We start from the raw sequence: 23677 nt of genomic DNA, 5'->3' as shown, positions 1-23677 counted from the left end.
ACTGTTTGTACTTAAGAGACAGTAGAATAAGAACAGAGGACCCAGCACTGTGATTTTGGTCAGGTTCCCAAAATAAATACAAGGTTTGCGATCTTTAAAATATCCCATCTACAGTGCTGAACTGTGATGACTGAATGAGAAAATATATAAGCAAGAGTAAAAAGGTATTAGTAAAGCATGAACACTACCTTAAATTTGTACCATTTCATACAAGATATGGTAAAATTGTTCTTGCTACTCTTCTTACTTATAGGTCTGTTTGTATCTATACTTGCCGGCTTTTCTATCTCCTCTCCGAGTAGGTCAAATTTTCCAGCCCCTTGCCCCCGTGCAGGGCAAATGCTCTACTACTTAACCACATTCCCAGTCTCCAGATTATTTCTTATACAACTCTATTTCTGATTCAAGAGAAAAGCGAACACATGCATTTACTTCTTGCTCTTTTTTTTTCCAAAGGGCATTGGTTTTTCTCAACTACAACAAAAAAGGGAAATGATAACATCCAAGTACAGGCTCTGGAGGAAACTATACATATAAACCAAAGTACAGTTGGGACTGATAGCAATTTACAATACACCACAGGCACAGAAGATCCTCCTAAGTAAATACGACAATTTTCTCAAAGTCCATAAAAGGTCTCATGACAGAGACATGAAAGACTAAAGGTGAGAGGAGGCTGTGGATTAGATGGAAGGACAATTAAAGGATAATAATAGTTGTGTCAATTTATCCTGAGGCCATGACTATTGGCTAAGGAATCACTTGTAAGCTCATAACTATCCCTAGCTGCACCTCAAATTAATTGAAGGTTTGTGAAGAGGGAGGATGTTAAAGGTACGTCACAGATAGATGTAGGGCTACATAGCACCTAAAAACAAATGAGAAGACACGAAAATCCCATATTATCTGCCTCTACTTCCACTTCATTTATATTTTCCACTTACAACGTGAGTCTCTGACTGGACATACAATCCTAAGGCCACAAGAGTGAAGGTTAGAAAAGGTGAACAAAGCTGTATATAAAATGGCCTGATAACATTATAGTGCCCAACAAGGAAATGCCACCAAAAATATTCATTCACCTCTAGTTTTCATTAGATATGAGTCACTAAAGTTAAAGTCTTAATTTTAAAAAATCAGCTCATTTATTAAACCAATGTTTTTATTTTTAGCATCCTTGAATTGCATAGAACATATAAGTGTTACATAAATAACTTCTATGATACAAAAAGGAAAAAGAATTCAATAGAAAACTGAGCCAAGATATGACAAAAGACAAAAGATAATTCGCAGAATAAAAATAACTCATGAACATTAACATTAAGACAGCCAAACCACAGTAAAGAGATGAAAATCAAATCAACAATGTCATTTTGCCTATCAGAAAAGATGGACAAGAAGAATGCTTAATTTAACCCTGTGTTGGGAAAACAGGGCAGAAATAGGTACTTTCAAAATGCTGGCACAATGTTTTTGAAAATGTCAATAGCAAAATTTAAATGTGTAATCACTTTTGACCCAGAAATTATACTTGTACCAAACTATCTTACAGAAGTATTTGTATGTAAGTGTTTTCAATTACATGCTTACTGTGCCGAAATGCAACTTTTTATAAATAGCACTAAAGCATAAACAATATACAATAAAATAAACGTATTCAAAGAAACTGGAAAACCAAACTGAAGAACAGTGAAAAAAATCATTATATCATCACTCTCCTGCCCTCTCTCAACTTGTCTGCAATCACTGATCTGCTTTTTGTCAGTTTAAGTTAGTTAGCTTATAAAAACCCCTAGAGGTTTTTTGCTGTTGTTGTTTGTTTTTCTTGGTACTGGGGATTGAACTCAGGGGCACTCACTTGACCACTGAGCCACATCCCCAGCCCAATTTTATATTTTCATTTAGAGACAGAGTCTCACTGAGTTGCTTAGCGCCTCACTTGTGCTGAGGCTGGCTTTGAACTTGCCATCCTCCTGCCTCAGCTGTGATTATAGGCATGCACAACTGTGCCCAGTCCCCCTAGGGTTTTATGTAAATGGAATTGTACAGAATGTACTTTGTTTTTTTCTCATTTCTCTCTCTCTCACATTGGGGATGAACCCAGGGGCACTTTACCACTGATCTACATTCCCAGTCTTTTGTTTTGTTTTGTTTTGAGATTAAGTTGCTGAGGCTGGCCTCAAATTTGTGATCCTCCTGATTCTTGAGTTACTGAGATTATAGGCATGTACTACTGCAATCAGCTCTCTGATGTTTATGCAACCTGTTGTTTGTATCAAGTTCATTTCTTTTTATTATTAATATTTCATTGTATGCATAATTAAAAGTCTAACTAGAAAAATATTTATTCACTTATCTGAAGGGGGACATTTGGATCGATACCAAGGGTCTTATTGCAAAATAAAGCTGCTATGAATTGCTGTGTAAATCTTTACATGGCATATATTTCCTTTTCTCTTCAGCAAATACATCAGTAGAATGGTAGGATCATTGTGGAACATGTATGTTTAACTTCTAGGAAACAAAGGAGCTATTTTTCTAAGTGGTTATTCCATTTCACATTTCCACCAATGATGTATGAGGCCTCTAGTTTGTCCACTTTCTCCCCAATATTTGTTATGAGTCTTCTAAAACTGTAGTCATCTTAATAGGTGTGTCATATTATCACTCACTGGGTTTAACTTTCATTTACCTAATGACCTAATGACTAATCATGTTAGCATTTTTTCACAAATGCTGCTTAACTTCTGATAGTGAGATACGAGAAACAAACCAAAGGTTCACCAACAGAGGGCTTAATAAAAAATGTGTGTGTGTGTGTGTGTATATATATATATATATATATATATATATATATATATATCCCCATCCCCCTAACAAATCAAGAAAATTGTATGAACTAATATGAAAAAAGTACAAAAACATAAAACTTTCAAGACAATATTTATACTACATACCAGGCAAGTATGTATAGTACAATCTCATTTTCTGTTACTTTTTATTTGTATATATTTTTGGAAAAATATCTGAAAGATTGTACACCAATTAGTAAAAGTGCACTTGGTTGGGAGAAAAAAAATTGGGGAGACATTCATTTTTCCTGAGACACTTTTTTTTTTTTTAAACTACAATGTTACTTTTATAAGGTCTAGAGGTCTTTTAAAAATTGAGTACATCAAATAATAGTTTTCAGGGCTAGAGTTGTAGCTCAGAGGTAGAGAGTGCTCGCCTACCATGTGTGAGGCACTGGGTTCAATCCTCAGCACAACATAAAAAATAAATAGCTCTAATTTCAGGGAAAAAAAATAAATTACGTTCTACTCTACAAGAATAGCTCTAATGATCAGTACTAAGATAAATCAGCAAATATTCAAAGTTTGGCTTTTTTTTTTTTAATTTTTTATTGTTGGTTGTTCAAAACATTACATATTTCTTGATATATCATATTTCACACTTTGATTCAAGTGGGTTATGAACTCCCATTTTTACCCCATATACAGATTGCAGAATCACATCAGTTACACATCCATTGATTTACATATTGCCATACTAGTGTCTGTTGTGTTCTGCTGCCTTTCCTATCCTCTACGATCCCCCCTACCCTCCCCAAAATTTGGCTTTTGTATGTATTTTATTTGCTTTGCATAATTAATGCTACCTCATCTGCTCTCTATGTAGCCTCTCACGAGTTTGTTTTTACTATACCATTCTATAGAAGGTTAATGGGGAAAGTAGGTGACTTCAAGAGACAGAGATTTCTTCTCTATTTTTAATTTATATTAACTACTTTGTTGGTGCTTTTGTTGTAACCACATCTAACTGCTTGTTTTTTCCCGACAGGGTGGCACCTGTCTTCAATCTCAGTGACTTGGGAGGCTGAGGCAGGAGGATCAAAAGTTCAAAACCAGCCTCAGTAAAAGCAAGGTGCTAAGTTAAGCAGCTCAGTGGTTGAGTGCTCCTGGGTTCAAACCCCAGTGCCCCTCAAAACAAAACAAAGAACAGGTGACTATAACAAGTATTGGTGAGTATAGAGAGAAACTGAAACCTTTACACACTGTGGATGAGAATGTAAAATGATGCAACCATTGTGGAAAAACAGCTTGACAGTTCCTCAATTAGTTAAAGATGCTCACAGTATGACCCACAATTACACTCCTAGATGTTTACCTTAGAAAGCTGATAAACTATATATATAAAAACTTAAAGAGAAAAATTTACAGCAACAGATTTTCCTATTAGTCTAAGAGTAGAAACCCAAATGTCCACTAGCTGACAAAATATAGCATATCTATACAATGGAATATCATTTAATCATAAAAAGGAATTATGTACTGACACCTGCAACAACATAGAATTAGAACATACTCTTTCACGAAGAAAAACCAGCCAGCCACAAAAGGCCACACAGTGTATAATCCCATTCACATGAAATGCCCTGAAAAAGCAAGTATATACAAATGGAAGGCAGATTAGTGGTTTCTAGGGGCTCGAAAAGAAAATACAGAGTGACAGTTCTTAGGGAACCATAAAAATATTCTGAAATACGGGTGATGGTTAAACAATCATATAACATACTAAAAAACACTGAATTATATGTTTTGAGTGAATTTCATGGTATATGAAACATAACTCAATTAAAACACCCTAATAAAACAGAACACAACTACAATTAAAGGGAAGAGAAAGGTTTATAGGAAAAGGCATGGAATCTGCTCCTCCTACCCCACTCTAAAAAATTAAAGATAGGAAATTTCTTGTCTTGATCTTAAAGTTCTTCTGAGTAGAACAGGGTTAGGTCTAATACAGGTTAGGTTGCTCAGTTTTTCAAAGATGTAGAGCATCTACACTTACTCCATCCGGTTTCTGTAGGAAGACTGAACCCTAGGAAATTAGGTTAAATGTGACACTTATAATCAGCCTTCTCCCTTTGTTAACTTTCTTATCAACTGAAACCAAGTCTTATTTGTCTTCTTGTCCTCAATACCCAAGGACTTAATCATATAATAAGTCCTTAGTAAAATGTGAATTACTCACTTAACAATATGCATGCCTCTGGTTGCCCAAAGACTCTCCATACACTTTTCCAGGCCTACAATTCCAAACTGTCTCCTTGTTATTGCTGTGGATAGTGGAGAGAGACGGGGCTTTAAATTTCAACCTTTCCATTTACTGTGTGACTCTGGGAAAATCATTAACCTGTCTTACTCACATCATAAAATAGGGATATTACATATCAAATTAGGTGATTTCAAGTATTAAACTAATATAATACCTGTGAAAGCACTTTGCTTTTAACTTAGAAGTCTGACTTTTTAATTTATATTTATATTTTTCCAATTTTCCATTCTACATGGCCCAGGCCTCCTCCACTGCCATTCCCTTAGCCAAAAAAGCTCTATTAGTATCAGAGAAGAAAAAGAACTAAGAAAATTCACAAGTCAGTGGTTTTCAAACAACTCTGAAATAGAAAGAACATCATTTAAGACTCCTACATATACTGATAAGTACACAAAAATATTAAATGACAGCCACAGGAAGAGTGTTAAGGGCCCTGCTGTTTCAGGAGTTGCACTGCTCCTTGCTACCATGGTGACCTCTGACACCAACTAAGTAATATAATGCAGGACATTAATTCAGTATAATCCTTAAAGGTTATACTTACATTTAAAAAGAAAATGTTTTGGCTGTCTCTCTCTCTCTCTCTCTCTCTGGAGATAGCCTGTATTCTCCCTTGAATGCACAGTCCTTGCTGTACACCAAAGACATCTCTCTCTGGAGATTCCCCCATGCTCCCTTGCACATGTATTTATTTGGCTTAATAAACCCATCTATGCCTTTGAAAAATAAAAAATATTTTTAATTCAAATTAATTAGAAATCCCAGAAGGCAATGGAGATATCTGTCTTCAGAGATATGCCAGAATTGAAAGGGACAAGAAACTTTAGAGGCCCTTCATAATCTAGCAATTATTCCTCACCATTATTTTCTTTTTACTGTATGCCTCATAGTGCCTGATACCTATAACTTCCATTCTTAGCCCAACAAGACTGCAAGAGGAGTTAACTATCCTTCCTTATCAATCTAAAAGAAGAACAACAGGGGCTGGGGTTGTGGCTCAGCGGTAGAGCGCTTTCCTAGCACATGCCGGGCCCTGGGCTCGATCCTTAGCACCGCATATAAATCAATAAAATAAAGGTATTGTGTCCAATTACAACTAAAAAATAAACATAAGAAAAAAAAAGAATGACAAAAGATTTGACCACATTTTCATCCTGGTTTACCTCGCTGGCTACAAACTCACAGTAGGAGTACAACATCTGATACAAAGTCTGCTTGTTGGCAGGCAGAAAAACAGGAAGAAGTAGCCTATTAGCAAGGCTGATATTAATCTGTTATTTTATTAGATAGTCTCATAACAGAGAATATTCAAATTCCTCTAATTTAAAACTACTGAGGAATGCCAGCTCTAGCAAAAGAACTTTTCAAAATTCAACTATCTATTCCTTCTGGGAATTTCAAATTGTTGGAATTTGAAAAAATTAAAAAACAAAACAACAACAACAAAAAAGAAGCACTCTGGAATAAATACTCAACTCTTGAATCAGTATGAGATCAATATGAGGCTTCAAATGACTCATTCAACTCAAATACAAACCTGTATGGGTGGAATATCTGGCAATGATGGAAGGTTTTCTGGATTGGTAACTGAGGGGATAAGCTCTATTGCTGTAACAGATGGGCTGGTGGGACCTCGGTTTGCATTGGCCATAGTTGCTGTAGTAGGGCTTGTTGGGTTGATTGTGGTGTTGTGTACCGATACGACAGGAAAGGGTCCAGCATGCCCTGGGTTTGAGTGCTGTTAAGAAAAAAGACATTATTATTTGATCTGCCAGGGTATCTGAACTGTACCTTCATGATGATTCTTTGTTTAGAAAAGATTCTGATGTGTTTGGGGCCCGTGGCTGAGCAACAACATGGCCCCTCTCACACTTACGCAGAAGAGTTCAAACTTAGCCGATTCATTTTCTATTCATTTCTGTGTAGTATCTATAGAAAAGGACTTGCCAATACGTTTTCTACCTGTCAGCCTGGTGATATGCTCCTATTACAGGACGGACAAGAATATACTTAAGAAGGCGATCTGGAAGCCCCCAAGTTGTCACTTACCAGGCCAAGAAAGTCACCATTCTCTCCACATACTTCCTTGATCCTTTAGACTCTTTTCTAATAAAAATAATTATGTAATGCAGCTTGACATGGCAGAAAGGACAATTAATTTATAGAAACTAAATATGACATTGACTCTTGGCTCTAACAGTATACGATCTGAGCCAAGTCACACAATCATAGCAATTTAGAAATAAGGATAAATGATACCTCACCTGTTTTATTGTGACATCTGTTACGAGGAAGATTGAAAGTCATGTACATAACGATGTTTGGGGAAAAGTTACTATACAGATATAATCATCTGAAATATTTAAAAACTACAAATACTAACATTCAATGATTCTGTAGGATCAGCCCTAAAATTCAAGGAAAATGTTCTGAGAAAGTTGGCTAGTCTGATTCTGTTGCTTCTGTACTCTTTGAAATGGGGATCACCTAGCTTTTCATAATATTTAAATTCAGTGCTTTCCAGGAGCTAAGGGGTACATGGGATCTAAAATAGTTTTAAGAAAATTAATATCTAGATCCTCAATCATCTTATTTACTAATCTTTACAAAGAAAAAAAAAAAGAACTTTTTGTTTAAGAATGTGTAGGGCTGGGGTTGTGGCTCAGTAGCAGAACATGTATGAGGCAATGAGTTTGATTCTCAGCACCACATAGAAATAAATAAAATACAGGTCCATTTACAACTAAAAAGTATTATTTAAAAAAAAAATGTGCTACACTCTACTGTCTTTTCACCACTTCTTTGGCTCTTGCCCTTCTTCCACTTAATTAATAATAGTGTTGGGTGGGTAATAAGTGACGAACTCTGAAACTTAACAAATCTTTATAATATTTGATGAACAACAAAACTGAAGACCTGATGAACCTATCACTGATTAAAACAATTTTCAAACAGTTCTGGTAGATCACTGTTCTTTTTCGGGATTGGATTGGGTGTGGGGGTGGAGGAGTGGGAGGGTATCAGAGATTAAACCCAGGGGCACTCAACCAGTGAGTAAAATCCTCAACCCTTTTATATTTTATTTAGAGACAGGGTCTCACTGAGTTGCTCACGGCGATGCTAAATTGCTGAGGCTGGCTTTAAACTCTGATCCTCCTGCCTCAGCCTCCTGAGCTGTTGGGATTACAGGCATGTACCACCACACCTAGTTAGATCACTGGTTCTGATTTATAATCTAGAAAATTTGAAGAACCAAATAACATTTCTGTAATAAAATACTTTTAATTCCTAAATACATATTTTTTAGAACAAGCTTCCAGAGCAACTCATGAAAACATAAACCAAAACTATTAATAAAAATCAAAGTTAATTTTGTTGACTAAAACAGCTGGGTGGTGGAGCACAGGAGTAATCCTGGTGCAATCCTCCCGATGGATTCAAGTTCAAAGCAAGTCTTGGTAACTTAGGTTATCTCAAAATGAGAAAAATTAAAGGGTTGGGGATGGAACTCAGTGGTAGAGTGCTTTTGGGTTCAATTCCCAGTACTCCCCACCCCCTCAAAAAAAAAAAAAATTCAGTGTTGGATTCTTATTCTAACAACATGCTATAGCATACAAACATATATATATAAAAAGAAAGGGGTAAAAAGACTCCATCTATCTCACAGAGATGGTTATAACCAAAGGAATTTTTTGTCTCTCTTTTTGTAGTCCTAGAAATTGAACCCAGTATTTTCTTTTCATTTCTTCTCTTTTTAAAAATTTTATTAGTTATGAAGGACCTTTATTTATTTACATGTGGTGTTGAGAACCCAGTGCCTCACACATGCTAGGCAAGCACTCTACCATTGAGCCACAACCCCAGCCCTGAACCCACTATTTTCTTTTTTTTTCTTTATTGTTCATAGACGTTTATTTTATTTATTTATATGCGGTGCTGAGAATTGAACCCAGTGCCTCACACGTACCTGGTAAGTGTGCTACCGTTGAGCCACAGCCACAGCCATAGACATATGAACCCACTACTTTCTAATATTCTTATACCAGATTAAAAAATATGCGGGGCATGATAGCAAATGCTTGTAATCCCAGCAGCTCAGGAGGCTAAGGCAGGAAAACTGAAAGTGCAAAGCCAGCCTTAGCAACACAGCAAGGCCCTTATCATCTCAGCAATATCTCATTAAATAAAATACAAAAGGGGGCTAGCAATGTGGCTTATTAATTAAGTATCCCTGGGTTCAATCCCAGGAACAACAACAAAAAAAAATCTGTTTCAACAATTATGTAAAAGTAATTTAATGATAATTTGTATCCACAGGAAAAAATTTGAAATTTAATGTCAGCCTTACTGTCACTTAAAATTTAACAAAGCATCATGTAGTAATTGCTTTTCCTGCAAAAAATTACAAAGACTAATAAATGTATCAAGAAATACATTAAGCCTAAATACATTAAGGCACTGTGACACACATCTGTAATACCAGCGGCTCTGAAGGCTGAGGCAGGAGGATCGAGTTCAAAGACAGCCTCAGTGAAAATAAGGCACTAAGCAACTCAGTGAAACCCTGTCACTAAATATAATATAAAACAGGGCTAGGGATGTGGCTCAGGGGACAAGTGCCCCTGAGTTCAAATCCCAGTACCAAAACAAAAACAAATAAAAAAAAATCAGAGTAAGATAAAATTCTGCAGTAAAATTCGAGTTCAAGGACAAAAAGTATGTAAAACTTTAACTTTCAAAAGAGCTTGCCATGGTATTTGAGATTCCAATAGTCATTTAAAGAATGATAAGCCAGGTTTGGTGGTACATACCTGTAACGACTGTGATTACAGGAAGACTAAGTTGGAAGGATTATAAATTTGAGGCTAGCCCCAGCAATTTAGCAAGACCCTGCCTCTCACAAAACAAAACAAACAGACAAACAAAAGAATGATGTCAAGGTTTCGTTTTATAATGCCAAAATTATTATGCTAGGAAGTATGTCTTTTGCAACTATTCATAAGCTTACAATGAAAAATTGAAATGAAACCTGCCAAATGTGAGAGAGGATATATTTTTCAAAAGTCGTTCTGGAAGTACTTAGACCAAAAAGCTGAAGGATCTCAGCTTTAGAATAGAGTTTTCTCAGCTTTTAGCATGCAAGCTGATCCGAGAGACTTGGTAAAAGTTTTCTAAGTACTCTCCTACTGGAAATTCTGATTCAGTGGCTCAGAATTTAACAAGGCCCCCACATTCTACGTCAAGCTGACCAGTGATTCTGATGGCTTTTGAAACATGTTTTGAGAAACACTACAAATTAAAATATGAACTTTATCATTTTGTGCACCACCGTGCCTGCCTTAATGTATTTTTTGACATTTATTAGTCTTTTTTTGCAGGAAAAGCAATTACTTTAAAATCCTATGTAAAACTTTCCTCATTTTATAATCATATCTCCTATACAAATATGATATATTATTCAGGTAAAGATCATACATTTGTCTCTAAATACATTTGGGGGATTACTGTGGATTGTTCCTAAGGCTTGTGCATGCTTCACAACTGAGCTAGATCCCCATCCTACCCTTATTTTTAAGGTTAAACATATACTCTACACTCTAAACAAAATAATACTTCAGAAAAGAAAAACTTACATATAGCTATCTGTATTACTTTTCAAAGTCCTGGTTAATATTCGGATTAAAAAGTCACATTAAAAGAGCAAAGGAACAATATCAGAAAATTGAAATTCTAGGATTGACTTTATCATTATTCTCTTGTGATTATATGTACATCAAAAGTTCCTGAGATTATTTTTCACTTTGTTAGTAAATAGGTTCGACTATATCAGGGATCCTTAACCCAAATTGTACGTGATGGGATTAAAAGGTCAAAGCAATTCTTAAAATTGAAGACAAAATTTCATGTGTATGTGTACTTTTCTGGGACAAGAGGACATAGAGAATTAATCACATTTCCAAACATATCAAAGAACTGTTCCCACCAAATAATTAGGAAAAAAAATATGTCTTTTTAGTTTTAAAATTGTATGATTCTTACAAATGTAACTCTAGGCATACTTGTCTTTGGAGATGTGGCTGCATCATGGAATATTGAGGGCCGCTGTGCCTGGGTATCCCTGGTATTCTGGCAGCATTCTGAGCCAGTCTCATTTGATGGGCTTGAAAAGCTCCACAGTTCATGTTGCCTCTTTGCATGGTTTGCACACTGATTAATCTTGGAGGCTATAAAAAGTAGAAATTGCAATTTATATAATACTTTTTTATAAACATCTTTACATTACAAAATGTTATACTAAAAAATAATTCAGTCAGGATAGAAGGGTATAAAGCAAAATATCAAAGTCATTGTTCTCAGAGAAGTATTAATAATCAAAAGTGTGTGTATCACTCCAAAATTTCTCTTTTCCTTGTCTCGTGTGTGTGTGTGTAATTAAAGCACACTAACTTATCTCACCCAGAAGTAACAGTTTTGAGTGTGAGGGGCAGAGAGAGCAAGAAAGACAAAGAGATGGGAATGATTTGAAAAAAAAAAAAAAAAAGAAGTTCATTTTGTTTCCCATGGTAAGTTATTTATCTATAGTTTTTCTTCTTCACACTTCCCCTGCAGTCCTATCACAACCAGAGCAAATAATCTGACCTTTGAACTCTATTCCTGCTAGTAACTTTGAATGTATGACTCACTTATATAATATAAAGAATAGTCTTGATTTGTTCATTATGTGTATCAATAATGTAGTGATACAATACTCACCTGTTGTTGTAACATCTGAGGAGCTGCTTGTCTAGGATGCTGTTGTGTTGTTGTTGTTGTTGTTGGTACAGGAGCTGGTGGTTGCTGCATCCTCATCTGTTGCAACTGCTGATGTTTCTGAGCATATACTTGTTGTTGCATGTGCTGGAGTCGAAGCTGTGCTAAATTAATCTGTCCAGGGGTTTTACTAATGTGGTTTGTCCCTGGAGGAACTTGCCCAACTACAACATTAGGAGTATAACCAGGAGCTGGTTTACTCTCTATTACTAGATTACCTGAGGATTTAAAAAAATAAAAAGAATTTGCATATAATCAACCAAATCAACTACTTCACAGATTATTCACTATATTCTCTTCCTTTTCTGACAACTCTCAGCACTACAAAGCTTCTAGTATGCGGTATAGCAGGGATGGGAGCTGGAGGAGCGGGGAGGAGAGGAGGTGGATGGGAAAGAAGATGATCAGAAACCTAACATTGTGAAACCCTCCTCCCAAACAACTTTTAAGTAATCAAAATATATAATCTGCTCTTATTCTTTGTTTATACAGGTTATATAGAAAATTAAAGAGCTGAGAGACATGCCCATATAGACTGTCTAATTCATATTTATCTCTCTCTCTCAATGATACTGGAGATTGAACCATGGTATCGTAACCACTGAGCCACATCCTCAACCTGTTTTATGTTGAATCTCACTAAATTGCTGAGGTTGGTCTTGAACTTGCAATCCTTCTGCCTCAGCCTCCTGAGTTGCTGGGATTACAAGAGTACATCACTGTGCCAAGCTTAAATATCTCTTCATGATAAGACTCAAAAGATACTAATTCCAGGGCCGGGGTTGTGGCTCAGTGGTAGAGTGCTTGCCTAGCATGCATGAGACATCCCTGACACCACATAAACAAATAAAATAAAGTATTGTGTCCATCTACAATTAAAAATATTTTTTTTTTAAAAAGATACTAAATTCCTTAAGTTTTTGAATTGCTGATATATGAAGGACAAAGTACTATATTGCTACAAAACTGTGTTCTATGGAAATATTGCACAGTTTGAACCATTTATAACCTTAGAAGTGACCATTTTCCCGGCTTTTCCCAGTTCTGATTTATAATCTAGAAAATTTGAAGAACCAAATAACATTTCTGTAATAAAATACTTTTAATTCCTAAATACATATTTTTTAGAACAAGCTTCCAGAGCAACTCATGAAAACATAAACCAAAACTATTAATAAAAATCAAAGTTAATTTTGTTGACTAAAACAGCTGGGTGGTGGAGCACAGGAGTGTGATTTAGAGCAGAAGTTGTCAGGCCACATAAAAACCTGCCACACAGATTCTGATTTTGCTTGTTTTTAACAAAAATTATAGACAAATTTGTGTATAATTTTTAACCCAAAGATTACTATTTTAAAAAACAATTATAGGGCTGGGGATGTGGCTCAAGCGGTAGCGCGCTCGCTTGGCATGCGTGTGGCCCGGGTTCGATCCTCAGCACCATATACAAACAAAGATGTGTATGCCGAAGACTAAAAAAATAAATAAATATTAAAAAAAAAAAAACAACAACAAACAAAAAAAAATTATAGACAAATTTGAATATATATAATTTTTTTAACCCAAAGATTACTATTTTTAAACAGAAACCCATGAAAACTCTTAACCATTCCCAATGTTAAGGACTTGTCTATTCTGAAAGTGTATTTATTCGTTCGGTTAGACATTTCTAACTGATGGGCAACTTTTTATTTAAGACAGGGTCTCACTATGCTGCCCAAGTTGACCTCAAACTCCTAGTCTCTGAGAAATTCTCTGGGTAGAATTGCTACCTGCCACACCTGTAACCTTCTTCCACCCACCACCATTTTTAAATTAGAGCTGTTTTTCTCTTTCTCTGTAATTTTTCACCCTTGGTCTTTAGGTCCACAGTGTGGAGTAACAAAAGCAAAGTCCATTTTTCATCTGTGTGAAAAGAGCTGCTTTTGTCTTTCAGACATTCCTCAGGACATGACTATTGGATATAGAAGCTTTTTGAAGGTCCTTCTATAGTGCATTATTTGGCATTATTTAATTACTAAGTATCTACAAAAAACAATCAATATTAACTTTAAAAGATGTAAAATGAAACACTAGAAGTGGTAGACATTAAAAAACACCACTACAGGGACTGGGGTGTAGTTCAGTGGTAGAACTCAAGGACCAGCATTTAATCCTCATCATCAAAACAAAATAAACAAAAAACCCCCATATTGACAAACTCTTAAGTATTAAGATGTAATGAAATAGCAACACAAACCATAAGTAGAGTTTCCAATGAATAAATATATTCCAAGTCTTTCACATTTTAAGGTTAAAAACTTCATTTAAAACTTGCTTGACATGTTTTCTTCTCTCAATTTGGTATTTCAAAGTTATACTCATAAAACGATTTCTCACCTAAATTGACTACATTCTTTGCCCAGAAGGTAGGATCACAATGGAAACGTATTGCTCCATTAGCAGCAGGAACAGGATCACATCTTGCTTTCAAAATATGACGCAATTGAAAAGTAATCTTAGAGGGAAAAAATTCGTATTAGTCTTATACATACAAGACAGAAACATAGAAAAAGGTCATCACACAGCCCAATTATGTCAAATCTCAGATGAGACAGTGTCAATATTTAAATTAGCTCTCAAATAAAATGTATATACTTCTTCTGCCATTTCTGACAATAAACTATATTAAGGTACTAGGTATCTAAAAAGAATAAATACAGTCTGATTTCATTTATATCAAATTCTAGAAAAGGACAGCAATCAGATTAGTGGTTGCCTAGGGTCAGGGGTAGAAGGGACAAGGATACAATGAAAACTTTTTATATCTTGATGTGGGGGAGTTACACTTGCCAAAATTCAAGCTGATACTTTTAAACAGCTGTAGTTAGTTCTCCAATTGTAAATAATACCTTAATGAAGTTGATTAAAGAGAAATAAAGATATTTTATGTCTTACCAGTCGCTTGCTGTACAGTAGTGCTGTGCTGCTGCCACTAGCAATTGCCCAGTTAGTAAAGTTCATAACATGCTTCACCTGCCTGGAGAGGCCTGTGATGTCATTCTGCTGCTGTAGTAGCTTCATCTGTCTTTCTTTTGTAACATTCTGAAACAAAACAAGAGCTTTACTGAAGAATAAAAATCATATGTACACAATACCTATGTTTACTTTAAAAATAAGATAACTGGATAAGCTCATGCTTATTTAATGAGCCTATGATCCATAAGAGGAAAGATCAGTAACAAAAGTGGGACTATAACTTGAGTTTACTAAGCTAAAACAATCTATAAATAGAAATTAATGTTAGTTGATGTTGTTTTTTTTTTTCTTACAGGATATAAAATTTCTATTAAAATAGTGTCTTCCTATTAGGTTAATCCAATATACAATATGAAATTATAAGCTGACCTTTAGAAATACTTTAGAAACTTTCTTTTTTCTTCTTCTTCTTTTTTTTAATGAATCTTTTTTGTAGATGGATACAACACAATGCCTTTATTTTTATGTGGTGCTGAGAATCGAACCCGGGTCCCACCCGTACTAGGCGAGCACTCTACCACTGAGCCACAATCCCAGCCATAGAATTGACTTTCTAAACTACCAAAAATATTTTTACTGGTGTGGCATGAGGGTGAAGTTAAAATTTCTTCAGCTCAAATTAAATTAGTTAAAATTTTATATTAACTTAGTCTAAAACAAAAAGAAAAATTCCAGAGCTCTAAGGGTAGAATTAGGAAAACTTTTTAAAAAGTGTTTTTTAAATTTTAATATACGTTTTTTAGTTGTAGATGGACACAATATCTTTATTTTATTTATTTATTTTTCTGTGATGCTGAGATCTAACCCAGTGCCTCACACTTGTTAGGCAAGCGCTCTACCACTGAGCCACAACACCAACTCAAGAACACTTTTGACATGACAAATTCAAAAAGAACAAAGAGGGGCTAGAGATGTGGCTCAAGTGGTAGCACGCTCGCCTGGCATGGGAGCGGCCCGGGTTTGATCCTCAGCACCACATACAAACAAAGACGTTGTGTCCGCCAAAAACTAAAAAATAAATATTAAAAAATATTCTCTCTCTCTCTCTCTCTTTAAAAACAAAACAAAACAAAAAGAACAAAGAAGTGAAGACTGACCAAACTAGAAAAACCAATTTCAGAAATCCCTGCAAAGGAGAAATAAACTACTTAACAGAAACTGAAACCCCTTGAAGGAATGGGTAATATCTGATATATTCTGACATTCAGCCTTTCAAACAACCGACCTACTTATTTCTTAATCTTTTCTCCCACCAAAATTATTAAACTTAATTTATTGTATAATATTTTTGACTAAGGAAATAAGTGTCTCATTTTATAATGAAAATCAATGAATAAAAGTATCCAACTGACAAATTGAATTTACAACCTCACTAGAAATCATTACTTTTATAAAGCTTAGGAAAACCTCTCTTTTACAAAGTGTAGGAACATATTACACTAGAAATTTTAAAATTATTATCATGTTAGGAGTATATGGCATATTCATTATTAGGTATTTACATACATACACTTTATCCTTAAGAGGCATCTTATAATTCTGAAGCCCTTGAAATGGTTTTTAAAATGTCTTCTTGGATGTATAGCTAAAATTTATCTATAATACATTAACCTGTATCAAAAATAGTTACTGCTAAATGCTCTCCATTCACACAGTCCTCTGCAGGAAGGTAAGAACCATCTGTTAGGGCTGAAAGCAACTAACCAGATGTCCAACAGGAAAGAGACCCCCAACTTCAATGATATGGGCAAGAATACTTTTAATTTCACAATTCTGTTTCAATGGAAAGATGTATTTAAAAGACAGAAATTCAGAGATAATATTTTGTTCACATAATTTATTTTATTTGCATGTAACTAATGTTTCTAATTTCTTAAGAGTTCTAAGCAGAAATTGAATGGAAAAAAATTTAAGGACAATCTGAGATAAATGAAAGTTACTTAATCAATACATAGCTTAAATTAATATTCAATGGTGTAAAGAACATAACCCCATATTATTTGAGCCTACTTAATTAAGAGCACAAAATTTCAAACAGGAAATTTCAAGGTGAGAAGTTTCTTTTCTGAGAAATTCAATTTCTCAGAAAATTCACATTTGAAATGTTGAGACCTGTAGGCAATAAAGTCACTGATTTAAAATTAATTTGAATTTAACAAAAATAACTAGATACACCTCTAGAAATTAACATCTACATAATCATCTAAAAATATGTAACACAAAAACCTAACGCCATAAAAATATCAATATTGAAAATTTATAAATTTCAACATAAGCAGCATGTTTGGCAAAACTATGGAAATATTTTAAAATAAGGTGAAATACACAAATGGTTCAAGCAGAAGCCCAACATGCATTTAAATGAAAAAAATTAAACTGAGGCCCCTTGTTAGGGGGAAAGAAAAAAATGTGACAGGCCTGCTTTGTCTTCACTTACATCACATTTCAATAAATTTTTTTTTCATTCCCAGGGAGGATATCACTAACTCTATGTATACAGCTAAAACTAATGTTATCAAATTGGGCCGCAAGTAATTAACTAGAAAAAAGGTCTCTTTCCCAATAGAAAATTTAAAAAAAATTTTTTTAAATTTTACTTTACTTCCATATCCCCAACCATTTAAAAGAGTTTTCAATAAACATTAAAAACAGCTGAAGAGCAAGAGAAGCAGTTTTTGTTTTATTTTGGCTTTGAACCATACCTCTAGCTGCTGTAAGAGAGATTTTCCTTTCTTATTAATTTCATTGATAAGGGTGAAAATGGCCACTTTAATTTCCTGTTCTACTCGTTTGTTAGTCTCATTTACTTCTTTTATCCTGAATAAGAGAAATGCATCATTAGGTTATCAACTTATCCTATGTCTTTGAGTCATCAACTGTTACAGAAATTCAACTGGGCACTTAATCAAGAAATTAAAGTCAAAACTTTGTCAAAGTGTACAACTTATGTTTCAGCAGATCTACCACTTAAATTTGGTCCAAACAAGCTATGTATAGAGACAAAGAATGAATTTAATATTTAGGAAATTTAAATCAAGCTTATAAAAGGTCAGTTCATTAAGCTGGAGAAAAATCTCCTTTAATCACTAGGACATGAATGCGATATACAAACATCTAATACACCAAGGACTGCTGGCTAGTGTCAAATTTGGCCCATTAGTACTATTTAATATTAATACTTTCCTTGAACAATGTGCAAAGATGGGAACCTATTATCACCCTTTGATAGGGCAGGCATCAAACTTGAAAGCATTTGTTTGTTTTCACTTAAAACTTAAAACACTTCAAATGTGGGTTCTGATATTCTCCCTCCTTCAATAACTTCCTCTCATAACAGTTTATTAGTGTATACAGTAAAAAGAACATTAAAACATTTTCGATCTTGTTTTTCTTTTTTTTGGCGGGGGGGGGGGGCGGAAACAGGTGCGGCTGGGGATTGAACCCAAGGCTTCTCACAATTTAAGCATGTGTTCTACCACTGAGCAACACCCCAAATATCTCCAGTCCCTAGATCCAATTTTAAAAATAGCCACTGGTTTTAGAAATAGGTATGAGCACCCATAATGGTTGTGGAAGTTTTGATAACTTACAAAATGGGACAAAAGCAATCCCATCAATATAAACAAATAAAATGCCAACATAAAACCATAATAGGCAGTCTTTACTTTTTATATATTCTATTTCGGTACAAACTGCCTTTCATTTGGCTAAATTCATATCTGAGTAATTTTAATATACTCTAAGCAATAGTTTTATAGTTTTTTTTTTTCCTCCGTTGCCTGTATATCACAGCTTGTTTGGGCACTTACTTGTAAATTTTATTGAATTCTGTCCTTATTAAAGTGAGTGGAAAACATTTTTTAAAAATAAAGGAACTAATTACTAGGGATAAGAAATGTAAGTCCTACACATAAAATGACTGAGCCAAAGATGAAAATCATTAAGCATGGTGAAAGCAGAATAGTTAGCCTGAGTCTTACTGGACTTAAGCAAGAAGGAAGAAAATATGTACATATAAAAATAACAGGCCATCTAAAAGCAGGATTTTGGGGGACATAAAGGAAGCAGTGTTAACCTGTCAGCTCCTGCCTGGCTATCCGTACTCACCTGCTGCTGCCATGCTTCCTGCCATTTGAATAAACAATGTTTCTATACAGCAAAAATAAATAAACAAATAACAGGTTGGATATGGTAGTGTATACCTGTAACCCCAGTTTATTGGGAGGCTGAGGCAGTATGCTGAACTTAGTAAGACCCTGTCTCAAAATAAAATTAAAAAGTGCTGGAGATGTAGCTCAGTTGTGAGCCTGTGCCTACCCCGGTTTTCACCCGTGTGTGTGTGTGTGTGTGTGTGTGTGTGTGTGTGTGTGTGTGAGAGAGAGAGAGAGAGAGAGAGAGAGAGAGAGAGAGAGAGAGACAGAGACATGGGGGGTGGATGTAGCTTTGTGTGGAACGCTTCCTTAATATGCATGAGGCAAATAAAACAAACAAAAAGGAAAGTACATTTCTCTTTCCTGTGAAAAGAACTGCTTTTATTTTTCAAACGTTGTTCAGGATGTGACTACTAGATACATTAGCTTTTTGAAACTCCTCAAAAACAAAAAAGGAGAGGAGAGGGAGATTATTAGAATTGTAAGAGTTTTTTTAAAGCTTTCTGATGAAATCATTAATTTACCTAAAGCTATATAATATAAAAGATAAACATTTTGTTCTATTTCTGAATACAAATCCAGGAACATATGTAAAAAATACATACAAAGCATACATTTAAAAATTTGGGATTGCCATATGAATCAACTATCTTCCTCTGAAAGGGTCATCTATCAATAACTTCCGAGAAGACACATTTATCTTTTCCAACATAAACCACAACATATCAGCAATTTAATCTAAAACATCCTGACATTTCTTAAAAAAAAAAATCAAGCATCATTCAACAATAAGCCTCTCCACCCCGGAAAAAGAGAAAACCATCAATGGACAGTATGTGCATTTACATTTATTATCTATAGGAGCCTTTCATTTTCTTTTGTTATTACTTAGGATGGAAAGTTCTACCATGTTTAAAGCACTATTTTCATTCATTCAACTATTTGGTATTTTTGAGCATCTGTTGTGTGTGTGTGTTGTATTTTCTTTTGTTTTGTGGTACCAGGTATTGAATCCAGGAGCACTTAACCATTGGGCCACATCCCCAACCCCACCTCCACAGCCTTGCCACAGCTTTTCTTTGACATAGGGTCTCACTAAGTTACCTAGGGCCTTCCTAAATTGCTCAAACTGGCTTTGAACTTGTGAACCTCCAGCTTTAGTCTTTGGTCTCTGGGATTACAGGTATGTGCCATCATGTCCAGCTTGTTATGTCCCACTTTAATCATAACAAATTAATAAATTTTAATAGTCAGGAGAAAGTTCCAATATTTGTGAGCTTATGCAATAATTATATTGTGACCCTATTCATACTTTTAAGAATTTTCATGTTTTAATTATGCCAGCTCCAAGTGTTTGTCTTTCTAGTGTAAGAGTCCTAACTTTGTTAACCTATTTGCCCATGGAACTTATTCCTATTTTCCCCTATAAATTAATTTATATAGTTTTTTTAAGAAATGTACCAAAATAAGTATAACTTCTTCTTTTGATAAAAATAACAGCAGCAGTTAAAATTTGGGTGCTTACAATATGCGAAAAACTATATTATATATTCATGTTATAATGCTACTAATAAGATAAATACTGTTTTTAATGCTTGTTTTAGAGACGGGAGAATAAATTTGTTCACTATACTTGTTCTTGCTCCTCTATACTGTACCTCCCACACAATCTTTACTTTAAATTCTATAATTCAATTCTCTACATATTAAATTCTTTTTCCAAGTTTAAAACTTATACAGACTAATCTTTTTAATTATAAAATAGTCAAACACATATGCTAAGAGTTTAAAAATTTTCTAGTCAATTAAATTTTGCTTAACAAATACTATAAACCCAAACTCAAATCACATCATTTTTTTTAAATTAGGTTTTCTGTATATGTTTAATAAGTAAATAAACATTTTTAAGTGGATTTACTCCTCTTTAATAATTCTTAATATAAAATTATGGTTTTAAGGCAATACACTTACCTATTCTGCACCTGAGTAGCTGCAAAATGAACATAATTCTTCTTCTCAAGAAGCTTAGCCAATAGGTTTTCAATTGCACCTTTCTGATTTTGAAAAGCTTCTTCCAAAAACTGATACCTTTAAACAAAAACAAAAACTACATTTAAAATATAAAATTGAGATTGGGATATAAAGAAGAATAACTTGAGTCAACCTTGAAACCTTACATAAATAATCAACTCCACATGCTAGCCACTTGTGTATTACTTCAAAGGCAACTTTTAAATAGAAATTCCTTTTCTTCTAATCATGGACAGCTATTATTAAAGAAAAAAAAAAGACTGAAATAATGTTTTCTGTTAAAATTTTGATTGATGATCATACTTTTAAAAAAATCCAAATATTGGATTGTTATAAACATTTTAAATCATAAAACACAAGCATACCATACAAATATACTATCAAAAGAAGGAAAAAAAAATCACTCAGTTCCAATATCACAAAACCCACTATTAGCACTGTAATATACAGTTCCTTGTTTGTCTATGCTGGGGATTGCCAGAAAAAGCATTCTACCACTTAACTACATCTAATTATGCATTTTCACATGTACGTGTGATCGTACTATATAAGCAATTATGAGTCTGAATTTTATTCTTTATCTTGTCTTTATAATCATACTTGAAATAATTTTTGAATTCGAGATGCCTTGTCAAACTTTTCAAAATGATTATATCAATTAAAAATATTGGGCTGGGATTGTAGCTTAGGAGTAGAGTGCTTGCCTCACATATGTGAGGCACTGGGTTTTGATTCTCAGCACCTCAGATAAATAAAAAAAAGGCCCATCAACAACTAAAAGCGTATTTTTAAAAAATATAACCAATACCAGTTTAATTTCAACTCTGTCAACTTGATTTAGTATATGTTAGAATTTTCTAGTGAAGGAAGTATAGACTTTACTGGTTAGTCATTACTAGAAAGCTAAAATAATAGTTTTCTTTCCTTTTTGTAGTTTATCTATGTGATTTCTACATGAGTAAAAAAAGATTCATCTGGCTCAGTATAGTTAACATATAGGCACAAATATGAGCTGATACTACACTGTGACAAGAGCTATAATGGTGGTGTATATTATAATCTAAAACAAGAATCTACTAACTAAATCAGCCTCAACAGCAAGGAAAACTTCACAGAGATGTCCAGAACAGAAACCTCTGTTGGCACAGTTAATATATTATAAAGACATTAAGATGGTCAAAGGAATATGCAAAGGACAGAAGATAAGGCAGTAACTGATTTAAAAAAAAATCCAGAGGCAGCTAAGCATGGTGATGCACACATCTAATCCAGTGACTTGGGAGGCTGAGGCAGGAGAATTGCAAGTTTGAGGCCAGCCTCTGCAACTTAGTGAGGCCCTAAGCAGCTCAACATGACCCTGTCTGAAAACAAAAAATAAAAAGGGCTGCAGACTTAGCTTGATTGCAAAGTGCTCTTGGGTTCAATAAGGAAGGAAGGAACAGAGGGACGGGATGGGGGCGGGGTACAAATTAATGAAGAAAGGAAGGTAGATTATTCCAGAGGCAGACTATAAATGACCTGGTATACCATGGTACTTCTGCATTTAGTCTCTTAAATAATGGGAAACCCTTGAATATTTCTAAGCAGAATGTAAATATCAGATTTACATTCTAGGAAAATAACCAGACAGAAATAGAAAAATATCTAAAGAGAGTAGAAGTGAAAGACCAGTTAAAACTCCAAGATAGGTGATAGACCATTCAGATGATGGAACAGAGTACTATTACTGGTTGATATAACCAAACAAGCAGAAACAAATGACTCTGTAAAAGATCAAAAGCAATGTTGATCTGGGAGGTGGTTATGGCAAGGCCCATAGTTAGAATTGAAAAATTCAATGCCTAGTTAAAGCAAAGTCAAGGAAAAGTCACAAGGAATGAGGCATCTAAGATACTGACAAAAATGTAATCATCCTTTAAGACACTGGTATCACAAAAGTAAAGGCAGGAATAGACATGCAAATAGAAAGCCTAGGAACACTTAGATGTCTTTATCTCAGGTAGATGTGGGGAAATGCTATAAAATTAACATAAAGGGAAGTTTACTAGGTTAAGAATGGAGGGCAGTAAGAAAAAGTGTAGACCAATATGCAGATCTGTGTTATACAAAATTGTTGATCAGGTTTTTATTTTGTGTGCTGATTTAAAGAAAAATTTTACTGTGGTAAAATACATATATTAAAATTTGCCAGGGGCTAAGGATGTGACTCAGTGGTAGAGAGCTTACCTGATATGAATAAGGCCCTGGTTTAACGCAGAGCACAGCAAGTTTAACTATTTATCTATTTATTAATTAACTATTTATCTTTTATTTATACAGGTACCACAGATAAAACCCAGGGGTGCTTAACCAATGAACTACATTCCCAATCATTTTTATTTTTTATTTTGAGACAGGGCCTCACTAAATTGATGAGGTTGGCCTCAAACTTGGAATCCTCCTGTCTTATCCTCCCAAGTCCCTTGAATTATAGGTACGTACCACCACATCTGGGCAGTATGACTATTTTTAAGCAATCAAACTGTTTGTAAGATTGTGCATATTAAAAC

General features: G+C 34.5%; 1 protein-coding gene across 2 annotated transcripts in view; it reads right to left on the bottom strand.

Annotated features, from left to right (window-relative positions):
• Trim33 (tripartite motif containing 33) overlaps positions 1–23677 on the bottom strand; it is a 122405-nt gene that overhangs the window by 20097 nt on the left and 78631 nt on the right. For both annotated transcript variants that reach the window (XM_046458202.1, XM_046458203.1), the window contains exons 5-11: positions 21069–21185; positions 17649–17763; positions 14866–15012; positions 14308–14425; positions 11872–12146; positions 11178–11342; positions 6656–6856 (exon numbers count right to left, since the gene is read on the bottom strand). In XM_046458202.1, the coding sequence (XP_046314158.1) occupies positions 6656–6856; positions 11178–11342; positions 11872–12146; positions 14308–14425; positions 14866–15012; positions 17649–17763; positions 21069–21185 (1138 nt within the window). The remainder of the gene's footprint in view (positions 1–6655; positions 6857–11177; positions 11343–11871; positions 12147–14307; positions 14426–14865; positions 15013–17648; positions 17764–21068; positions 21186–23677) is intronic.

The sequence above is a fragment of the Marmota monax genome, unplaced genomic scaffold (genome assembly GCF_021218885.2).
Source record: "Marmota monax isolate L192 unplaced genomic scaffold, Marmota_monax_Labrador192_F-V1.1 WCK01_AAM20220418_F8-fsc00087, whole genome shotgun sequence".
Lineage (NCBI taxonomy): Eukaryota > Metazoa > Chordata > Mammalia > Rodentia > Sciuridae > Marmota > Marmota monax.
This window is presented reverse-complemented; position numbering and strand designations above follow the sequence as displayed.